General features: G+C 43.0%; 1 protein-coding gene and 1 long non-coding RNA gene across 6 annotated transcripts in view; one reads left to right on the top strand and one right to left on the bottom strand.

Moving 5' to 3' along the window:
- LOC130357222 (uncharacterized) overlaps positions 1-22,720 on the top strand; it is a 207,963-nt gene that overhangs the window by 49,555 nt on the left and 135,688 nt on the right. The window lies entirely within an intron of this gene.
- The window catches only part of PDLIM3 (PDZ and LIM domain 3), a 77,576-nt gene that overhangs the window by 34,035 nt on the left and 20,821 nt on the right, over positions 1-22,720 (bottom strand). For 2 of the 5 annotated variants that reach the window (XM_056559779.1, XM_056559803.1), the window contains exon 1: positions 13,835-14,186. The exons of 2 other annotated variants lie outside the window; for them this stretch is intronic. In XM_056559779.1, the coding sequence (XP_056415754.1) occupies positions 13,835-13,927 (93 nt within the window). In that variant the 5' untranslated portion in view covers positions 13,928-14,186. Of the gene's footprint in view, positions 1-13,834; positions 14,187-22,720 lie in introns of those variants that run through there. One more of the 5 variants, XM_056559799.1, reaches the window with a different exon arrangement.

The following is a 22,720-nucleotide window of genomic DNA, read 5'->3' as shown; positions in this document are numbered from 1 at the left end:
ACGTACACGTCTCGGCTTCAGAGGATTCCCCACCGGGTTTCACCTCAGACTTCACTTCAGAGGATTTCCCACCTGACTTCAGCTCAGTCTTAGCTTCAGAGGACTTTTTACATGGCTTCACCTCAATCTTAGCTTCAGAGAACTTTTTACAAACCTTTACCTCAGTCTTAGCTTCAGAGGACTTTTTGCTGGGCTCCACCTCAATCTTAGCTTCAGAGGACTTTTAACCGAGTTTCGCCTCAATCTTAGCTTCAGAGGACTTCTTTACAGTCTTGAGCCAATTCCGCCATAACTTGGTCTCTGCTCTCTTTTAGGACTTTACGTTCCTCTTCCATTTTTTCATATTTTCGCTGCTTACACTGGAGCTTAGCGGACTTCATCCTCTCACTATTAAGCAACTCTGTCAAGTCCCTGATAGTTTCTTCTGAAGACATCAAGCCAGTACAGCCTCTTGCTCGTAGAGTTGTGTTCCCAGCAAAACCAAGGCAGCTACGTGGGACCTTCTGCGTGTTTCATTTGGTGCTTCCAGGCTCTGCACTTTGTGCGCCAACAGCACTTTCTCTTGCTCCATATCCTCTACGGCAACCAGCCTAGCCTTGTAGTCGCACCGTAAAGTGTGATATGCACTATGCAGAAGACTCACTTCTTCCGGCAGAAAAGTAACCTGCTTGGCCAGACTCTCCACTTTATTCTTCTGGCAGGTCACCAAACTCTGGGAACGGGACAGTTCATCTTGCAGAGCCACAGTGTAACTTTAGTGCAGCTCCATGACTTTTTCCAGTTGATGCTTCTGTTCCTGCTCATTCTGGAAGTCTGCAAGCACTCTGTCCCTTTCTTCTGTCATACACTGTACCTTTTCTTCTGTTTCTGACAACTTCATAGAAACCTACTGCAGGGTTTCTTCCAAAACCTGGATTTGCTCCAGTTTCTTCCCAATGCCAGCTCGTCGTTTCCGAGACCTTTTACTAACAGCGGTCTCCTCACTCTCGCCGTCGGGCCTTGAGTCATTCTTTTATCCTCTATGAGACGCTCGAGGCGATTCTTCTCCATCTCATTTACTTAGGTCTCCGTCTGTGACTGTAAACGCAGCATCCAGCTCCACTGGACCTTTCTTCCACAACTTTGGCTTTTCCAAAGCCCTCTCCGTAGCTTGGCTTATGGAGTGCTCTTCAGCTCCCCTAGTTGTCTGGCATACTCCCACCTGACATACACCTAGGATTTGCTTACACTTCCCGTCCTCAGCCTTCCCTAAAAAAAGGTAAATCCTTACCCAGTACTACTTCATACTCCATGGAAGGATCTATTGCAACCTTGTGGACTATTGTACAATAGGGAGAAGTAATACATACATCAACAGTTTTATAACCCCAAATTCCAGCTTGCTTAGATATTTTAGCGGGGTCTGGCTTTCTGCAGCTGGTCTTTACCAGAGTTATCACGCTTTTATGGTCTAGCAAAACCATCACCTTGTTACCATGTATTGCCAGCTCACACAGGTTTTCTTTTGTCTTTCTAGAGGTGGGAATAGAACTTTTTACCTCTGGACACATCATCATAAATGTTTCTACAGAAACCTTATTACCCTGCATGGGTTCACAATATATGAGACTATTCATACAGTCCCGCAAAGACACCTCAGTCTTTACTACTTCCGGACCCCCTGGGTGCAAAATTTTTCTGGCGCACTCTGCGCCTCCAACAACTCCAGTCGGGGCTTCACACACTGAATTACCTCCGACCTTATCAGAGACACAGTCTTACGACCATCCAAGTCCACCCACAGTGGGATTCTGCCCACCTACAACTCACGGGACCTCGGCTTCATCCCGGCGACCACCAGTTGTGGTACATGTCGATTGCCCCCAGCAACGGCCTGCCGATGTCATCCCTTTTCCAAAAAATCGCAATCAGTTGCCTCTAGCAACGTTCTTCCACAGACTCTTTCCTGTGCTTGCACTCCTCTGCTCGGCTCATCCGACTTGCAATCTTGAAGAAGGTTGCTCCTAGCAATGGCTCCTCTCCAACTCGCCCATTGGTTGCCCTTGTCAACGTGATGCCCTTGTCATCGTGATGCCCTTGTCAATGTGATGCCCGCATCCTCCACCAAATGTGAGGAACCATCCTCGGGGATAGCTCTGGGATCGTTCTGGTCACTTGCCACGAGACATGTTTCCTCGCAATAACTTGCCAGACAACAGTTCAGCATACAAGCCTGGCTCCTCGCCAGCTTTATTTACACAGGTTGCAGGTAAAACAAAACATAAAACAGGAACAAAATAAAGTCCTAGATCGTCTGGTCACTGACTACAACTCTCAGCATGCCCTGTCTACTAACTGGTGAGCTCTCCTCATCCAGTTAAAACATATGCCTCCTGCAGCCTGATTACTCACAGTCAACGCTGTCAGTTGGGCCACTCACAGTGCCTGCTGTGTGCTTCCAACAGGGCCCACTGTCTCCCCCTTACAGCGACCTGCTGTTTCCAAGGGAGAGCCCAGATCAGACTGAATCTCTCCCTTATAAACGCCTCCCTTCTCTGCTGCCTCATTCATTAGGCCGTAGGTGAGGGTTGCTCCAGAGTCAGCAAAGGATATCCACCCTTTTCTTGCCACTTTATCACAATAGATAAAAGGGAATTCTATAGACAATATAAGTGAATATGTTTACACAAATATGTAACAATGAATAAGTTCAAGACAACATTTCCAATAAGGTATGACTAGCTGACTACTGCTAACTCAGGCAGTGACTAACAAAGGAAAATACTCTTCAGATCTGATCAACAATAACAGAAAATAGATCATGTAGAGAATACTAGAAAATGCAGTTTTAGAGCCAAAATACCTCTTTATTTGAACATTGAGAAGGAATCTGTCAGGTTGTATTATCACCCTAAAACACCAACTTGCCTTACTACAGTATCTGACAATGGTACCCAACAAACCCTCTTCACAGTATAACACTAAAACTTAAAGCGTACGCATCAGATCCAACAATTTTTTTCAATATATCACTCAGTACCTAATCCTGACCATGTACATTTTTATGTGTCTAGCACCTTTATTTATTTTTTTATTACACTTTTAATTTAGCTCACTAGTCTGAATTCCTCTCAAAGGGAGGGGGCATGGCCACACTGTGCAGGTCTCCGCCCCCTCCCTCAATATGTTGTCTGCTCACATCATCCCTAGCATTAGCAAAACTACAACTCCCAGCTTGTCCTCACTGACAGTAGCGGGACACAAGCTGACAGTGGGAGGATTTTTCCTCCAGCTGTGAGCCCTGCGCTCCCAGCTGTCAATTAAGGAAGTGTGTCCATGACATAGGTGATGACGCATGGACACAGCAGGACTAGTATGTGTCCAAGCAGGCAGGGGGGGCAGTAGAAATTTTCTAATGAAAGCAATTGAAAACCTATTGGTTTTGCACACTTTACTATATATCAAAAGTTTTTGTATCTGACAGTGCCCATTTAACCTTTATTGAACGCTAAAATCATAAAATAAACCACCAATTTGTGAATGTCATGTCACCACAAGAGCAAAACAGAGAGTCAGTGATTGAACCTCAATTATCACTGACCCGGTGGGTACACGCTCGAATCACAAATGTCAGTTAAAAGCATGTATGCGTTATCCTACAATCAGGAGACTTAAAACAAATGCTCCCACAATCAGGAGACTTCCAAGATGTGTTGGTCCGGGTAAGTATCAATACTAAAGGGAAAGATATAGGGTAAAGGGAAAAGGACACGGAGGGAGGGCCTAGGGAGGTGCAAGGCCTAGGGTGTACGGCCACTACCTATTACACCATGCTACTATATTCCCTGTCCTACCCCTAATCCTAGGGATGGCCCTGCTCTGGAACTTACCCCTCACGCTCCATTCAATGCCCTATGATATAGACATTAAGGAGACTCCATATCTCACTCAATGATCCTTGTCTGACTAGATTGGGATGGGAGAAGGGTAGGTTGACCTATTGCCATCAGATAGACTAATAAAGGTATGAATCCTATTTTGCAAGTATTAACATACCTCATGTGATGAATCAATTACAGTCATGGCCGTAAATGTTGGCACCCCTGCAATTTTTCTAGAAAATGAAGTATTTCTCACAGAAAAGGATTGCAGTAACACATGTTTTGCTATACACATGTTTATTTCCTTTGTGGCTATTGGGAAAAAAACAAAAAAGGGAGGAAAACAAAAAAGCAAATTGGACATAATGTCACACCAAACTCCAAAAATGGGCTGGACAAAATTATTGCCACCCTTAACTTAATATTTGGTTGCACACCCTTTGGAAAAATTTACTAAAATCAGTCGCTTCCTATAACCAACAATAAGCTTCTTACACCTCTCAGCCGGAATGTTGGACCACTCTTCCTTTGCAAACTGCTCCAGGTCTCTCTTATTGGAAGGGCACCTTTTCCCAACAGCAATTTTAAGATCTCTCCACAGGTGCTCAATGGGATTTAGATCTGGACTCATTGCTGGCCACTTCAGAACTCTCCAGAGCTTTGTTGCCATCCATTTCTGGGGGCTTTTTGACATATGTTTGGGGTAATTGTCCTGCTGGAAGACCCAAGATTTCGTACGCAAACCCAGCTTTCTGACACTTGGCTGTACAGGCTGACCCAAAATCCGTTGGTAATCCTCAGATTTCATGATGTCTTGCACACATGCAAGGCACCCAGTGCCAGAGGCAGCAAAACAACCCCAAAACATCATTGAACCTCCACCATATTTCACTGTAGGTACTGTGTTCTTTTCTTTGTAGGCCTCATTCCATTTTCGGTAAACAGTAGAATGATGTGCTTAATCAAAAAGCTTTATCTTGGTCTCATCTGTCCACAGGACATTTTCCCAGAAGGATTTTGGCTCACTGAAGTTTATTTTGGCAAAATGTATTCTTGCTTTTTTATGTCTCTGTGTCAGCAGTGGGGTGCTCCTGGGTCTCCTGCCATAGCATTTCATTTAAATGTTGTCGGATAGTTCACGCTGACACTGATGCTCCCTGAGCCTGCAGGACAGCTTGATTATCTTTGGAACTTGTTTGGGGCTGCTTATACGCCATCCGGACTGTCCTGCGTTGACACCTTTCATAAATTTTTCTCTTCCGTCCATGCCCAGGGAGATTACAGTGCCATGGGTTGCAAACTTCTTTATAATGTTGCGCACTGTGGACAAAGGCAAATCTAGATCTCTGGAGATGGACTTGTAACCTTGAGATTGTTGATATTTTTCCACAATTTTGGTTCTCAAGTCCTCAGACAGTTCTCTTCTCCTCTTTCTGTTGTCCATGATTAGTGTGGCACACACAGAAACACAATGCAAAGACTAACTGAACTTCTCTCCATTTTATCTGCTTTCAGGTGTGATTTTTATATTGCCCACACCTGTTACATGCCCCAGGTGAGTTTAGAGGAGCAGCACATGCTTGAAACAATCTTATTTTTTTTACAATTTTTAAAGGGTGCCAATAATTTTGTCCTGCCCATTTTTGGAGTTTGGTGTGGCATTATGTCCAATTTGCTTTTTTTCCTCCCTTTTTTGGTTTAGTTCCAATGCACACAAATGAAATAAACATGTGTATAACAAAACATGTGTTACTGCAATCCTTTTTCTGTGAGAAATACTTCATTTTCTTGAAAAATTTCAGGGGTGCCAACATTTACGGCCATGACTGTATATGCCATACTCTGTATACTGTGTACTGATATGCAAATTGCCAATGGTCATACTTAGGCTGTAGCTATGTACAAAAGATCTAAATTTTAAGTTCTCAAAAAAATATGGGTAAGTATCAAAGCATACTAATGTATGCAGCACAAATGCATGATGTAACCCGGCATAGCATATGTCTTAGAAAGGTAAATAACAGATGGCTAATAACAGTATGCACGTTATTGCCCCATTCATTAGGAGACGATGGGGGGCATTGATGGTCTCATGGCGGTAATCATTAGAATGATGGCTGGTCTGAGATTGAGAAAGATACCGGATGTTCTGCAGCCATGGCCATTGTCTCCTGATGAATGAGGCAAGAAACGTGTCGAGACTCTTTCCTATTTACTTCAGTCAGTCCAGATAAGTGCATACTGTTATTAGCCATCTGTTATTTACATTTCTAATACATATGCTATGCCGGGTTACATCATGCATTTGTGCTGCGCACATTAGTTTGCTTTGATACTTACCCATATTTTTTTTGAGAACCTAAAAACATTTTTTGTTTTTTGTACATAGCTACAGCCAAGTATGACCATTGGCAATTTGCATATCAGTACACAGTATACAGAGTATGGCATATAATTGATTTATCACCTTTATTAGTCTATCTGGTGGCAAAAGGTCATCCTACCCTTCTCCCATCCCAATTTAGTCATACAAAGATTATTGAGTGAGATAGAGAGTCTCCTTAATGTCTACATCATAGGGCATTGAAAGGAGCATTAGGGGTAGGTTCCAGAGCGGGGCCGTCCTTATAAGGACATATCACTCCGCCTAGAAATAGGGGTAGGACAGGGAATATAGTGGCAGGGTGTAATAGGTAGTGGCCGTCCACCCTAGGCCATGCACCTCCCTAAGCCCTCCCTCCCTGTCCTTTTCCCTAAACCCTAAATCTTTCCCTTTAGTGTTGATACTTACCTGGACCAACACATCTTGGAAGTCTCCTGATTAAGCATGCCTTTTAAGTCTCCTGATTTTAGGAGGACGCATACATGCTTTTAACTGACATTTGTGATTCGAGCGTGTAACCACCGGGTCAGTGATAATTGATGTTCAATCACTGACTCTCTGTTTTGCTCTTGTGGTGACATGAGATTCACTAATTGGTGGTTTATTTTGTGGTTTTAGCGTTCAATAAAGGTTAAGTTTTAGTGTTTTTTTACAACACTGAATTATTTATCAGTTTTTCTGTGATTTTATCTTCTCAACAAACCCCATCTAAATCGGTGAAGTCAGTGTTGAAACTGGTGCATCCTGTCTCTAACCTACCCCTATAAGCTTTATAGACACCTCTTTGTCATGCTAAATTGTATTGTCCCAAGAATGACAGTGTTACTGTCTAAATGAAGAATCTTGTAATGATTGTGTGATTTTGGTTTGTATATTTGAAGATTGGGAAAGTGATCATATATAAGGCTCCTTTCACAATATGAATTTTTCCGTTTACAAACTTCCGTTACATGTTCCGTCACTACAGCTGCAAAACCCGGCAGTTACAAAACCCCTGACGGCCATGACTAAATTGCATTGCAGCCTATGGAGTTTTGTAACTGCCCGTTTGCACCCGTATATGCCTGTAATTCATTGCGGGCGTTATACAGTGACGGGACATCGTGGCGGAAAAATTACTGCATGCAGTAATTTTTCCGCCACGATTTCCCGTCACTGTATGACGCCCGTAATGAATTACGGGCATATACGGGTGTAAATGGGCAGTTACAAAACCCCATAGGTTGCAATGCAATTTAGTCACGGCCGTCAGGGTTTTTGTAACTGCCGGGTTTTGCAGCTGTAGTGACGGAACATGTGACGGAAGTTTGTAAACGGAAAAATTCATAGTGTGAAAGGAGCCTAAAGCGATCATTTGGTGTAGAATTGACAGTAGTGACCGTCTGTATGCTCAGCCCCTGCTTCATACAACACCTTTGCACTGTGGTAGTCCTGATGGGGGAGCTCAGGACCGGAATTGGGGCCCCCTTAATAATCTAACATTTATCACATATTCCGCTGCAGAGTAATAAATCTTGACGACTTCTAGTATAATTATTAGTTTTTATTTTTTTTTTTTTTTTAGTTTTTTTTCCTGGTGGCTTCACATCTGATACATTATAGTCATTGTATTTATTGTTAAAACATTTGTATGTATGTAAGTGAAAGCTCCCCAGAAAAATATCTCATTAAAGGGGTACTCCAGTGGAAAACAATTTTTTTTTTAATCAGCTGGTGCCAGATTTGTAAATGACTTCTGTAAAAAAAAAAAAAATTATTCCTTCCAGTACTTATTAGTTCCTGTAGACGAAATGATTTTATTTTGGGATTTCTTTTCTGTCATGACCAACGTGTTCTCTGCTGACACTTCTGTCCATTTTAGGAACTGTCAGCAGAGAGCACTGTGGTCGTGACAGAAAAGAAATTCCAAAAGAAAATAATTTCCTCTGTAGTATACAGCTGCTAATAAGTACTGGAAGGATTAAAGGGTAACTCCCATGGAAAACTTTATTTTTTAAATCAATTGGTGCTAGAAAGTTAAACAGATTTGTAAATTACTTCTATAAAAAAAATCTTAATCCTTCCAGTACTTATTAGCTGTTGAATGCTACAGAGGAAATGGTTTTCTTTTTGGAACACAGAGCTCTCTGCTGACATCATGACCACAGGGCTCTCTGCTGACATCTCTGTCCATTTTAAGAACTGTCCAGAGTAGGGGAAAATCCCCATAGCAAACATATGCTGCACTGGACAGTTCCTAAAATGGACAGAGATGTCAGCAGAGAGCATGATGGTCATGATGTCAGCAGAGAGCTCTGTATTCCAAAAAGAAACCAATTATCTCTGTAGTATACAGACCCTAAAAAGTACTGGAAAGATTAAGATTTTTTAATAGAAGTAATTTACAAATCTCAAACTTGTTTGCAAGGATAGGTATAGCGCCCGGCACTGCTGTATCCAATCAGCCACTAGGATATACGGGGTAGGTATGCTGCTGTGACCTCGGAGTGGACAATGTCTGCTGCGTGGAGATGCAGACCAATAAGTGAAGGTAACTTGCATCGGCTAGTTGAACGAAGAAGAAAAAAGTTGCACTCACCAACCAGGAGCAGTATTCAAAATCTTGTCCTTTATTCACACTGGCAGAGTGGAGCAATAAAACACGGTCACACATGAGTGGAGCGAGAGCAGCCGCTCTCAGGATGCGGGGGCACACCACCAGAGGCGAATAGTTTCGCTTCACGGCTTGACGCTTCTTCCGGCCAATAGGTGTTTCCCTCCATGTTCAGGTGGGTAAGTATTTATACATCTTGAAAAAAAGAGGGGGGGGGGCGTGGTGACCGTAACACACAACAAAAGTGTACAGAAAAAGAACCCCTAAACATTTTAAAATCATGACGTCACTTGAACAATACTTAAAATAAAACCACCTGACAAAGGTAGTCGATTCATAGAAAAGCTCACAGATCTTGCTTGTCGTTCATCCCCGTTGGTCCCATGGCTTTCAACCTAATAATCCAGAACGCCACCCGATGTGGACAATCTCTATTCGCTCAAGTCCGGCAAATTTGAGTCCCTCGCTCGCACCGCCATGACAATCATTCATATGGGCGATGAAGCGAGGGGACCCCTTGCCTGATCGAAGGGAGTAGAGATGCTCTCTCACACGTGCAACAAAAAAGGGACAAATACATTAGGGACAAGCACGACTTTGAAAATGGCTTTGTATTCTCATGGAAAAACTCCAACTTCGCCACTGTAAATAAGGCTAGAAGTAAATATAAGAATTTCAAGCCTGCTCAAAAACAAAGTAGAAAGAAAAAATCTGGTAAAACATTAACCGAATCTGGGAAAGCAAAAACCGTATCTGACTTTCTGACTACAGAGTCAGACTCTAGCCCCTCGGAAGAGGACGACGCTGCACGTTCCCGACCTCCCGAGCAATCCAATACATCCACAGCTAGCCCTTTAGGAGGCGCACAAGGAGAGGAAGAGGGAGGAAATGAACAAAATTTGCACAAGGAAGACAATGGAAAAGGAAGGAAGTAGCCTGGAAACAGTAACAACTGTGGATAACGTAGTCAATCTTATGGACGTTGCCCTTGACAATTACTGTATTTCTGCTCTGTCCAATGGACTCAATTATGAGTTGCACGACAGATTCAATCTTGCTCATTTTGAAATAGATCTACACAAGGCTCTACGAAAAATTTGCCTTAATAAATATTTTTCACGCATGCAGAAAACTAGTGGTAACAAATACTTAGACAGTAAACCTAGACTTGAGGGAGAAAAACCCTGTGCTGTATCTAGGTTAGGTGTTATCATAGCGCAGGATATTTCTCCACAGAATCAACACAATGCAGAAATGCTATGTAGTCTAATAGAGGACGAGTTTCCCGACCCTCCTGATCTTGAGGGGGACTTGGAACACTCATATTTCCAAGACGGAAATAAATCTACATTTTTTCCTCCTATCGTTCCTGGAGGTAATGTAGATTTCTTTTGCAGGGCAGTAAAAAGAGACATGCAAGCTTTAATTTACCCCGAACCAGAAAAAAATCTTTCTTTCGGTGAGTAAAAAGCGCTGGAATGGTTGGGCAAGAGAAAAGATCTTATCGTTACTAGAGCTGATAAGGGAGGAGCGGTGGTGGTCTGGGGCTTTCAGGCACATAAGACGGAAGTTGAACGCCAACTGGGAGACAGAACTGTCTACATACCCCTTAAAGAAAATCCCACTAGAAGGACCACTGACCACCTCCGCTCCCTCCTTAGGTGCCATGTAGAAAGAAAAATCATTTCTGAAAAAAACGCAGAAATGCTCCTGCTGACCAATCCAAAGCCAGCTAGATGGTACGTACTGCCGAAAGTACACAAAACCCTACACAACCCCACAGGACGACCAATAGTTGCCAGCACAGAATCTATTACTCAACCACTATCTGCATACCTTGAGTGGCTAGTTGCCCAATGCTACTTAAGGATACCGGAGAGCTGCTAGTAGCTTTCAAAAATTTTACCTTACAAGAGTCCCACAGGCTGGTCTCCCTGGACATAGAAAGCCTCTATACCCGCATCCCACACGATGCGGGTATAGGCGCCATGGATGTCTTCCTGAGCGAGGCAGGGAAGTCCAGGGGTTTCAGAGAATTTATCTCTGAGTCCCTGAGGTTCTTGTTAGAAAATAATGAATTTTTTGTATGAAGACCAATGGTACAGGCAAGCCCATGGCACAGCCATGGGCTCGCCTGTATCATGTACATACGCTAATGTATTCCTTACTATGCTAGAAAAGAGATCAGTTTTCTCCCGTAGTAACCCGTTTGTGAAGAACATAGGCTATTTCCTTAGGTATGTTGACGACGTTCTATTAGTATGGAATGGCACTGAAAATGAGTTTCAGGGCTTCGTCCAATATCTAAATGAAAGAAATGCAGCTAACATGCTCTTTACCTATGCATTCGGAGGCCTTTCTATCGACTTTCTAGATGTTACCTTAACCATTAGGGAAGGAGAATTAATAACCACTGGATACAGAAAGAGTATTTCCAAGAATACGTTACTCCATTAAAAAAGCTCTCATCCCAGTCATGTCAGGGATAATATCCCCTACAGACAATTTCTTAGTATAAAAAGAGTGAACAGCAATAATGATACCTTTAGAAAACAGGCAGAAGAATTAAAAGAAAGACTAACAGAAAGAGGATATCCCCTAGAGACCATTGAACGGGCATACAAAAAGGCAGAAAGGAGAAATAGGGATGAACCACTGGCCCCAAAAAACAAAAGGAAAAATTGCTAACTCACCTATCAATCAGCTGATAAAGAAAAGTATTTTTGACAACTGGTTTCATTTTGATAATGATGAAGAGTTAGAGGAGGAAGCAAAGGTAAAACTTATTATATTCAGAAAATCCACCACCATAGGAGATGTAATTAAAAAACATAAAAAGAAGTCTCAAGATGGAGGAGATCACTGGCTAAACAGAATTACACCTAAGGGAAACTTCCCTTGCAGGAATTGCAAATTTTGCAAATTTAACCTGTCAAAAAGGAACTTTTCCATTGGAGGTGTTAATGTATTTGTAAACCAGTTAATCACCTGTCAATCAACTCACATAGTGTATTGCTTGATATGCGTAAACTAAACGTGTGAGAGAGCATCTCTACTCCCTCGCTTCATCGCCCATATGAATGATTGTCATGGCGGTGCGAGCGAGGGACTCAAATTTGCCGGTTGGCTTAGATAAACACGCCTTCCTACTACGTCGGGAGGCGTTCTGGATTATTAGGTTGAAAGCCATGGGACCAACGGGGATGAACGACAAGCAAGATCTGTCAGCTTTTCGATGAATCGACTACCTTTGTCAGATGGTTTTATTTTAAGTATTGTTCATGTGACGTCATGATTTTAAAATGTTTAAGGGTTCTTTTTCTGTACACTTTTGTAATGTGTTACGGTCACCACGCCCCCTCTCCTTTTTTCAAGATGTATAAATACTTACCCACCTGAACAGGTAGGCGTACACCTATTGGCCGGAAGAAGCGTCAAGCCGTGACACGAAACTAGTCGCCTCTGGTGGTGTGCCCCCGCATCCTGAGATCGGCTGCACTCGCTCCCCTCGTGTGTGACCGTGTTTTATTGCTCCACTCTGAGGGTGTGAATAAAGGACAAGATTTTGAATACTGCTCCTGGTTGGTGAGTGCGACTTTTTTCTTCTTCGTTCAACTAGCCTAATTTACAAATCTGTTTAACTGTCTGTCAGCAGTTGATTTAAAAAAAATAAAAAATAAAATAGTTTTCCACCAGAGTACCAGTTCAAGACTTCCACCGAAATGGGGCAGCAAAGCGAGCTTCCTTCTTCACAGCCCTGAATCATCCCTGCAGGAGAGCAAGGCACCACTTACTGCAGGACAGGAGTCGCCAAGCTCTTCTGTATGTGCAGCAGAAATCTGGTTGCATATGAACACATTTAAACCTGCACCATAAGTACAGGCTGCCATTACCTGGTGAAGAAACAACCTTGATTTGAAGGAAAACAAGTTAGCCATGCTAGGGACTGAGGTGGAGGAAGACATATTTTGTGACTGAGGAGAGGGGTCTGAGAAGGATACAGTACAGTTCTGGATGTTGTACTGATGTGTTCTTCAACCTGTGACCCCACAGCTGTTATGAAGATAAAATTTCTATTGGTAGTAAAAGCTGCACATTATATACAGGGCATGGTTTTCCAGATGCTGAGAATTCAAGGAAACTGTTTGACTTAAAAGTTTTATGTTTAGTTGTGTACCGACTAAATGAAACACTTTAACCAAAATTTTGTATACTTTTTCTTTAAGAAGACCACCTCCCTAAAATACTGTTTTGGCTCAAAGAGGTTTCACTGTAATTTTGTATCATACAGAACCCAAAGTGAAAAGGTATTACCACTTGAGACAGTTATAACATATCCGCATCTACCTTAGACATTTCTAGTGCATAGCATCCCACTTCTGTGACCTGCACCTATCTCCCAAACAGGGCTCCCCTGACCCCCCACCCTACCTTTCGGAAAATGAATGGATGTATAACCACACAAACTTTACATACATTTTTATGAAAATCATGAATACAGCCAAGCCCAGGTGAGAAAGGTTGGAGGGCACCCATTCATGCGATAGGTATGCGTCCCAGAAGTGGATATCCAGTTGATATGGATAGATGCTTAAGATGGAAATACACCTTTAATTATACATTATTTGCCAAATAAAGTACTGAACAGAAGAATCTAGGTCTAGCAGTCCTGTGTACTTGCTATTTAGACATTTAGTTATCATTTGATAAGATCATTTCTTTTCAGTCACCTGTTCTACATCAAAGACTATTCGTTTTTCCTCTTACAGACAGAAGCATTACTCATACATGTGAAATCTGTAACAGGGCCCTTCAAGTATCACATGCCGTTTTTATTATCGTGTAGCCCTAAGACACCACAGCCAAGGTGTAGATTCAACCTCCCCACCCTCTATAGTTATGTCCTAGATTACAGAGCAGAAACTTTGACAGTATATGGTATATAGTGTTATATAGTGTGTTAGTGTTATATTTGGTTAGATTTGTCATTTTACTTACCCTAGAGATTAGTAGAGGCTGATTAAAATCTATGCCCCCAGTCAACCTGAATCCCCAAGGAGCAGGTCCGGGTAGGACCACATTTTGTGGCATTTTTCTTTTCTTCTGAGAAGATTACGTGTTGTGAAGAAAAAAACAATGAAAGAAAAAGTCTCAGATCCAAATTCCTAAGGTTAAAGCGTTCTTCAAGCAGCAGCTGAAACAACCCAACTCCCTGATGCCTAATGATCTTCTCTTTATCCTTTTCTCCGACCGACGTCACAGCCTGGAGTGGAGAACTAGTGAGAAGAAAGTATGAGGGGAGGAGAATGAACAGAGGGGAAAGAAAGACAGCGAGGGAAGTGTTTTGGAGCTGGCATTCCTAAACCTTAGGATACTAGTCGCTACAGTACTGTATATTAACTCTGTGAGCCTTGTAACTTGCATTCATTTATGTTCAGATCACGCACAGGGCACTTACATAATTATAACTATGAAGTCATATTTTGAGTTTTGCCAGAACTTGCCTAATTCTACATCTGTTAGTGCTTTGGATTGTCCTGTATATCATTTTCAAAACTACTCTATTTTTGATCCAAATAACAGTACATTTTCCTCAAGTCTAATAGCATTTGTATTGAGACTTAGACATTGATCTTTGAATATTTTTTGAGCTATTAACAGTGAAATATGCAAATACGCTGTACACGGTTATCTTTAGTGTTTACAGTGTACCAATAGGTCCTGTGACTATTATTGTAAGGTGTAGTCCTGTGCAGTCCGAGTTTAGTAAAATGTGTTAAGTGGCCACACACATTCAACAGCTGTTCTTCCTGACTTTGCCATATGTGTGCATGCTTGACCAAGCCTCAATGTGTTTTCAGTGGGAAGCAGGCAATAACCCGACAAGCTCCCTAACAGTGGCTTATCTTTCTTTATCCACTAAAAAACCATTGTATAAAAAAATTGTTGAAAAGGTGAAATTATTAAAGGGATTTTTCCATGGATAGGCCATCAATAGCTGATCAATGAGATGCTGACATCTGGCATTTCCGCTGGTAAGATGTTCGGCAGAGCTTTGGCACCCACACTACACTGTTAACATAGTCGGAACAGAAGTCTCTGTTCAGATCCAATATACTAGAATCAATGGGAGCTAAGTTGAACTAGCCCTGCTTGAACACTACACAGTATACAGAATTGCCTGCTTCTGGTCCGAGTCCCTTTCACATTTGTAGTGTGGGTACCGTTTTTTATATGCGATTGCAATATAATAAACAAATGGTGAAATTCCCCAATTTCATGTTCAATCTCCTCCATTTAATTTCTATCCCCCAACCCCCCCCCCCATTTCACATCTATCCTCCCATTTAATGCCCATCCCCATGTCACATTTCCCCCCATGTCATACACCCTGCCCCCAATATCACATCTCCCCTCCATGTCACATCCCCCTCCCATGTCACATCTCCCCACCAATGTCACATTTCCCTCTTGTCACATCTGCCCCATGTCACAAGCCACTGGTTGGCTGAGAGGGAAAGGCCCTGAACCAGCTGAATGAAGAAGAGTTTCGGGAGCACAGAGAAGAAACCATGACCATACAGAGGTGGACTTCCAGCATGCCCAGACAGCCTTAGGCTGGGAGTTGTAGTTTTACTCCAGCTGGAGGCACCCTGGTTGGAAAACACTGACTCAGCATTTGAATTGCAGTGACAGACCAGCCCCAGACCTTGCGTGCCTGATATAGTGACTGGCCACCACCGCAGGTAATCACAAATCAGAATTTGCAAAAATTGCGATATATCGTCCAGCCCTAGTGTAAAACTTACTTAAAGGAGTACTCCGGTTCAAGAACACATATCCCCTATCGAAAAGATAAGGGATAAGTTTCTGATCTCCCCCACGGCACCCCTGCAGTCACCAGGCACTGGCTTTCCCATAGAGATACATGTAGGGGGCTTGTCGGCCGTTTCATGCTGGGGTCGACATGCCCCGTTCCTGGGGACTGCTAAGGGGCCGAGCAGGAGATCGCGGGGGGGTCCCAGCAGTCAGACCCGCCGTGATCAGATACTTATCCCCATATCCTTTGGATAACGGATAAGTGTTCCTACACTGGAGTACTCCTTTAAGCTTACCTAGGACTCGAGGTGAACTTTCCAAACAAGAAAGCAATAACAGCGTTTTTGATCCCAATATTACCTGTATGAAGTATCTGCAGTAGTTTTACACTCTTATAAAGTCTCAGAATACTCAAATCCGCATCCTGCTTGTGTCATCCATGTTAGCCTAAATACTGTGAGTACCTCAAGGCCACCTGTTTAGAGTGGGTCCCTAACATCCCTAGCATAAAATGGCGTAGTACTGGGCGGCGACCACCACTGCCGCAACACCAGTGCCCACAAATAGGTGGCCTTGACGTGGTGAGTGGGCTTGTACTTTTTGATCAAAATGTATACTAACTAGCAAAAAGATCAAAATACAAATTGTGGATGTGCGATCATGTCTGTTTTCTCCATATGAATTCACTTTAAGCATTAATAACTCTAGGATGCTTTTACTTATGAATTTGATTCCGAGATAGTTTTTTTCGTGACATATTCTACTTTAACATAGTGGTAACTTTTTAGTTGATACTTGCATCATTTCTTGGTGAAAAATTCCAAAATTTCATGAAAAATTTGGAAATTTTGCATTTTTCTAACTTAGAAGCTCTCTGATTGTAAGGAAACGAGACGTACCAAATAAATGATATATTGATTCAAATATACAATATGTCTACTTTATGTTTGCATCATAAAGTTGACATGTTTTTACTTTTTGAAGACATCAGAGGGCTTCAAAGTTTAGCAGCAGTTTTCCAATTTTTCATGAAATTTTCAAAATCAGAATTTTTCAGGGATCCGTTCAGTTTGAAGTGGATTTGAGGGGTCTTCATATTAGAAATACCCCATAAATGACCCCATTATAAAAACTGCACCCCTCAAAGTATTCAAAATGACATTCAGAAAGTTTATTAACCCTTTAGGTGTTTCACAGGAATAGCAGCAAAGTGAAGGAGAAAATGTAAAATCTTCATTTTTTTACACTCGCATGTTTGTAGACCCATTTTTTTTATTTTTTACAAGGTGTAAAAGGAGAAAATGCCCCCCCCCAAAAAAAAAAATTTGTAACCCAGTTTCTCTTGAGTAAGGAAATACCTAATATGTGGATGTAAAGTACTCTGTGGGCGTAGTAGAGGGCTCAGAAGTGAAGGAACGACAATGGGATTTTAAAGACTGAATTTTGCTGAAATTATTTTTGGGGGGCATGTTGCATTTGGGAAGCCCCTATGGTGCCAGAACACAAAAAAACAAAAAAAACATGGCATACTATTTTGGAAACTACACCCCTCAAGGCATGTAGCAAGGGGTACAGTGAGCCTTAACACCGCACAGGTGTTTGACGGCTTTTCGTTAAAGTAGGATGTGTAAATAAAAAAAAAATTATCACTAAAATGTCGTTTCCCCCATCCCCATGAAAATACCCCATGTGTGGATGTAAAATTCTCTGCGGGCGCACTACAATGCTCAGAAGAGAAGGAGCTACATTTGACTTTTGGAAAGCAAATTTTGCTGAAATGGTTTTTGGGGGGCACGTCACGTTTAGGAACCCCCTATGGTGCCAGAACAGCAAAAAAAAACAAAACATGGCACACTTTTGAGGAAACAACACCCCTCAAGGAATGTAACAAGGTGTCAGTGAGCCTTTACACCCCACAGGTGTTTGACAAATTTCTGCTAAAGTTGGACATGAAAATGAAAATTTTGATCTTTTTCACTAAAATGCTGGTGTTACCCAATTTTTTTTTTCACAAGAGGCAATAGGAGAAAAAGCCCCCCAAAATTTGTAACACCATTTCTTCTGAGTAAGGAAATACCCCATATGTCTATAAAGTGCTCTGCATGCGCACTAAAGGGCTCAGAAGAGAAGGAGTGCCATTGAGCTATTGGAGAGAGAATTTGGTTGGAATGGAAGTCGGGGGCCATGTGCGTTTACAAAGCCCCCGTGCTACCAGAACAGTGGACCTCCCCACATGTGACCCTATTTCAGAAACTACACCCCTCACGGAATGTACTAAGGGGTGCAGTGGACATTTACACCCCATTTGCGTTTGACAGACCTTTGGAACAGTGGGCTGTGCAAATGATAAATTAAATGTTTCATTTTCATGGACCACTGTTCAAATAATCTGTTAGACAGCTGTGGGGTGTAAATGCTCAATGCACCCCTTATTACTTTCCTTGAGAGGTTTAGTTTCCAAAATGGGGTCACATGTGGGGGGGGGGGGGGGGTCCACTGCCCTGGCACCATGGGGGCTTTGTAAACACACATGGCCTTCAATTCCAGCCAAATTCTCTCTCCATAAGCCCAATGGCGCTCCTTCTCTTCTGAGCCCTGTAGTGGGCCCGCAGAGCACTTTACATGCACATATGGGGTATTCCCTTATTCAAAAGAAATGGTGTTACAAATTTTTCGGGGCTTTTTTTCCTATTACCCCTTGTGAAAATGAAAAATTATGGGTAACAACAGCATTTTAGTGCAAAAAAATTGAATTTTTCATTTTCACTTCCAACTTTAATGAAAATTTGTCAAACACCTGTGGGGTGTTAAGGCTCACTTTACCCCTTGTTACCTTCCGTGAGGGGTGTCATTTCCAAAATGGGCTTACATGTGGGTATTTTTTTTCCGTTTATGTCAGAACCGCTATAACAATCAGCTACCCCTGTGCAAATCACCTCAAATCTACAGCCTTGTTGTGCGCCGCAGAGTACTTTATGCCCACATATAGGGTATTCCTGTACTCAGGAGAAATTGCGTTACAAGTTTTTGTGGTCTTTTTTCCATTTATCTCTTGTGAAAATGAAAAGTATGGAACAAGACCAGCATGTTAGTGTAAAAAATTGAATTCTTTTTCACTAACATGCTGGTGTAGACCCCAACCTTTCCATTTCATTAGGGGTAAAAGGAGAAAAAGACCCACAAAATTTGTTAGACAATTTCTCCCGAGTATGGAAATACCCCATATGTGTCACCAAACTGTTACTTTAAACACGACAGGGCTCTGAAGTGAGGGAACTCCATGCGCATTTGGGGCCTAAATTAGGGATTTGCATAGGGACGGATTACACTTGCCTCCAATACCAAAAATACCCTATGACAGTGTTTCCCAAACAGGGTGCCTCCAGCTGTTGTAAAACTCCTAGCATGCCTGAACAGTCAATGGCTGTCTGGCAATACTGGGAGTTGTTGTTTTGCAACAGCTGGAAGCTCCGTTTTGGAAACACTCGCTCTCTTTCGTTGTGATGACGGCGATGGGGAGCGACGATCCAGGGCAGTGGTGACGGTCCATAGCGGTGGGGACATGTGAGTATAAGATTCTATATTACTATTGCACGTATCACTCAACATACGATGGATTCAAGTAACGAGGGTCCTTTTGGAACAAATTACCATCGTATGTTAAGGGATCACTGTACTTTCATTTAAATGAACTTCTGACATGTTACACAGATATGTTAAGAATTAAGATCGGTTGGGGTTTCAGTGCTGAGACATCTTCCGGTTATTCCTTATAGCTAGGTGAAGCATAAGACAGCATGCTTGATTCCCCAACTCCGCATGCAGCCTTACTGTTTACAGTAGACGGGCTTCATACACTATAGTGGGCCCCATCATTGAGACTGTTTGCTGAGTCGGAAGTAATGAACACTAAGACAACATGTAAAAAGTAAATTTTAATGACAGTAACTCTTTAACTAATGTCAGTGTTGACTAGACATGCCTTGAATACCAATTACTGTGTGCAGCGGAGACAGGTTGATCTTACGTACATCATCACTGTAGCCAGTAATTGACTGTTGTGTCAAACAAAAACTGGCAGAGACCCCTAAGTGTTTACAGGGAGTAGATCCCTTTCATCAGTGAATATCATAAATGTCTTTGAATACGATAAAGGGTATGTTTGACAAATAAATAGCTTTGTTTGTTATTTTAAGCCGGTTCCAGACTTCTTCATTTTGTGTGCAGCCACTAGTCTTTTTCTTATTTTGCTCTGACCAATTTAGTATTGTGGCACTGTGATGTGTGAGATCAGGAACTGTGTCCTTACCATCATTTGAGTGTTATACAGCTGTACATACTGTCTGCAATGGCTATTACTGGAGATAATTCTGAATCTGTCCATTAAAGGAGTTATCAAGCATTTTAGAATTTATGCCCTATCAACAGGATGGGGACCCTCCGCAATCTCTACAATAGTGCTCCTGCTCTCTCTGTACACAGACTCTATAATATCGTCAGAGACAGCTGAGTGGGGATCACGGAGGGGACCGACCCATCCTCGGTCAGACACTTATCCCTTTTTCTGTGCGAAGAAGGTTTAAAACGCTGGAGTACCTATCACTTATGGGCAGGGAAGGAGTGCAGCACTGCACTGGAGGGTATTAATATTTGTATTAACTCATAGACCAACTATAAAGGTGGTCCAAAAAAAACCTGGGTTCTCACACCACTTAAAAAGTATACTTTATTAAATAACTCACACACCAAGCGATTTAAAATAGCAGGTATAACCTATTATTACGTATAGCTTTGTTTGTATAGTACCAGGCCCGTCGCTACCGGACCGGCAAACCAAGCAATTGCTTGGGGCCCCGAGCTGGCTGGGGGCCCCGAGCAGAGCTGGTGCACATCCAGTAGCGACGGGGCACTTCGGGGGGCCCGCACATTTCAATTAAATTACCTTTGTAGGGCGCGGGCCCCTTAAGAAACAAAGCGCAGGGCCGGCACCGGACAGGTCAGGGGCTGATGGGAGTAGAGACGTCACGTGCCCCGCGCAGGCATGCACGTCCATTCCGATCACCTGACCTGTCCTTGCTTACGTCCCTACGCGAACCTCCAGCATCCTCCTCATGCAGTGACAGGAGCAGCAGAAGACTCACACCGCTGCAACGATCTGCGGCAGGGTAAGTAAACTGGCCCAGGGGGGGATTGTATGGTGGTTAGGGGACTACATTGGTGATGAGAGGTGTGTGTGTGTGTGTGTGTGGGGGGGGGGGGGGTTGTTATGGGGGTGATAAGAGGTGCAGGGGGGTGTTATGGGGGTGATAAGAGGTGCAGTAGGGGTGTTATGGGGATGATAAGAGGTGCAGGGGTGTTATGGGGAATGTTATGGGGGGTGTTATGGGGGTGATGAGAGGTGCAGGGGGGGTGTTATGGGGGTGATAAGAGGTGCAGGGGGGGTTATGGGGGTGATAAGAGGTGCAGGGGGGGGGGGTGTTATGGGGGTGATGAGAGGTGCAGGGGGGTGTTATGGGGGTGATAAGAGGTGCAGGGGGGGGTGTTATGGGGGTGATAAGAGGTGCAGGGGGGTGTTATGGGGGTGATGAGAGATGCAGGGGGGTGTTATGGGGTGATGAGAGGTGCAGAGGGGGTGTTATGGGGGGTGAAGAGAGGTGCAGGGGGGGTGTTATGGGGGTGATAAGAGGTGCAGTAGGGGTGTTATGGGGGTGATAAGAGGTGCAGTAGGGGTGTTATGGGGGTGATAAGAGGTGCAGTAGGGGTGTTATGGGGGTGATAAGAGGTGCAGGGGTGTTATGGGGAATGTTATGGGGGGTGTTATGGGGGTGATGAGAGGTGCAGGGGGGAGTGTTATGGGGGGTCATGAGAGGTGCAGGGGAGTGTTATGGGGATCATGAGAGGTGCAGGGGTGTTATGGGGGTGATAAGAGATGCAGGGAGGGGTGTTATGGGGGTGATGAGAGGTGCCCCCCTGCACCTCTCCTCATCACCCCCCCATAACCCCCCCTGGTTATAGTAGTATTTTATTCAGGGTACAGTGTATGGCAGTATTATATTCAGGGTACAGTGTATGGCAGTATTATATTCAGGGTACAGTGTGTGGCAGTATTATATTCAGGGTACAGTGTGTGGCAGTATTATATTCAGGGTACAGTGTATGGCAGTATTATATTCAGGGTACAGTGTGTGGCAGTATTATATTCAGGGTACAGTGTGTGGCAGTATTATATTCAGGGTACAGTGTGGGGCAGGATTATATTCAGGGTACAGTGTGTGGCAGGATTATATTCAGGGTACAGTGTGGGGCAGGTTTATATTTAGTGGGTACAGTGTGTAGCAGTATTATATTCAGGGTACAGTGTATAGCAGTTTTATATTCAGGGTATAGTGTGGCAGTATTATGTTCAGGGTACAGTGTGTGGCAGTATTTTATTTAGGGTACAGTGTGGGGCAGTATTATATTTAGTTGGTACAGTGTGTGGCAGTATTATATTCAGGGTACAGTGTGGGGCAGTATTATATTCAGGATACAGTGTGGGGCAGTATTATATTCAGGGTACAGTGTGAGGCAGTATTATATTTAGTTGGTACAGTGTGTGGCAGTATTATATTCAGGGTACAGTGTGGGGCAGTATTATATTCAGGATACAGTGTGGGGCAGTATTATATTCAGGGTACAGTGTGAGGCAGTATTATATTTAGTTGGTACAGTGTGTGACAGTGTGTGGCAGTATTAATTTTAGTTGGTACAGTGTGTGGCAGTATTATATTCAGGGTCCAGTGTATAGCAGTATTATATTCAGGGTACAGTGTGGGGCAGGATTATATTTAGTGGGTACAGTGTATAGCAGTATTATATTCAGGGTACAGTGTGGGGCAGTATTATATTCAGGGTACAGTGTGGGGCAGTATTATATTTAGGTTTCACTTTCTGGCAAGGTTATAATGATTACTGTCTTCATGCAGAGGATGAGGATCTGCTTACAGTGAGGAGCCAATGATGTCTGGATGTCAGACTCTGCAGAGAAGATGGAGCTGGAGGAAGACCTGGTCTCTGGATGAGATA

The sequence above is a fragment of the Hyla sarda genome, chromosome 1 (assembly GCF_029499605.1).
Source record: "Hyla sarda isolate aHylSar1 chromosome 1, aHylSar1.hap1, whole genome shotgun sequence".
Taxonomy (NCBI): domain Eukaryota; kingdom Metazoa; phylum Chordata; class Amphibia; order Anura; family Hylidae; genus Hyla; species Hyla sarda.
Note: the sequence above shows the minus strand (reverse complement) of the source record. Positions and strands in the feature narration are given on the sequence as shown.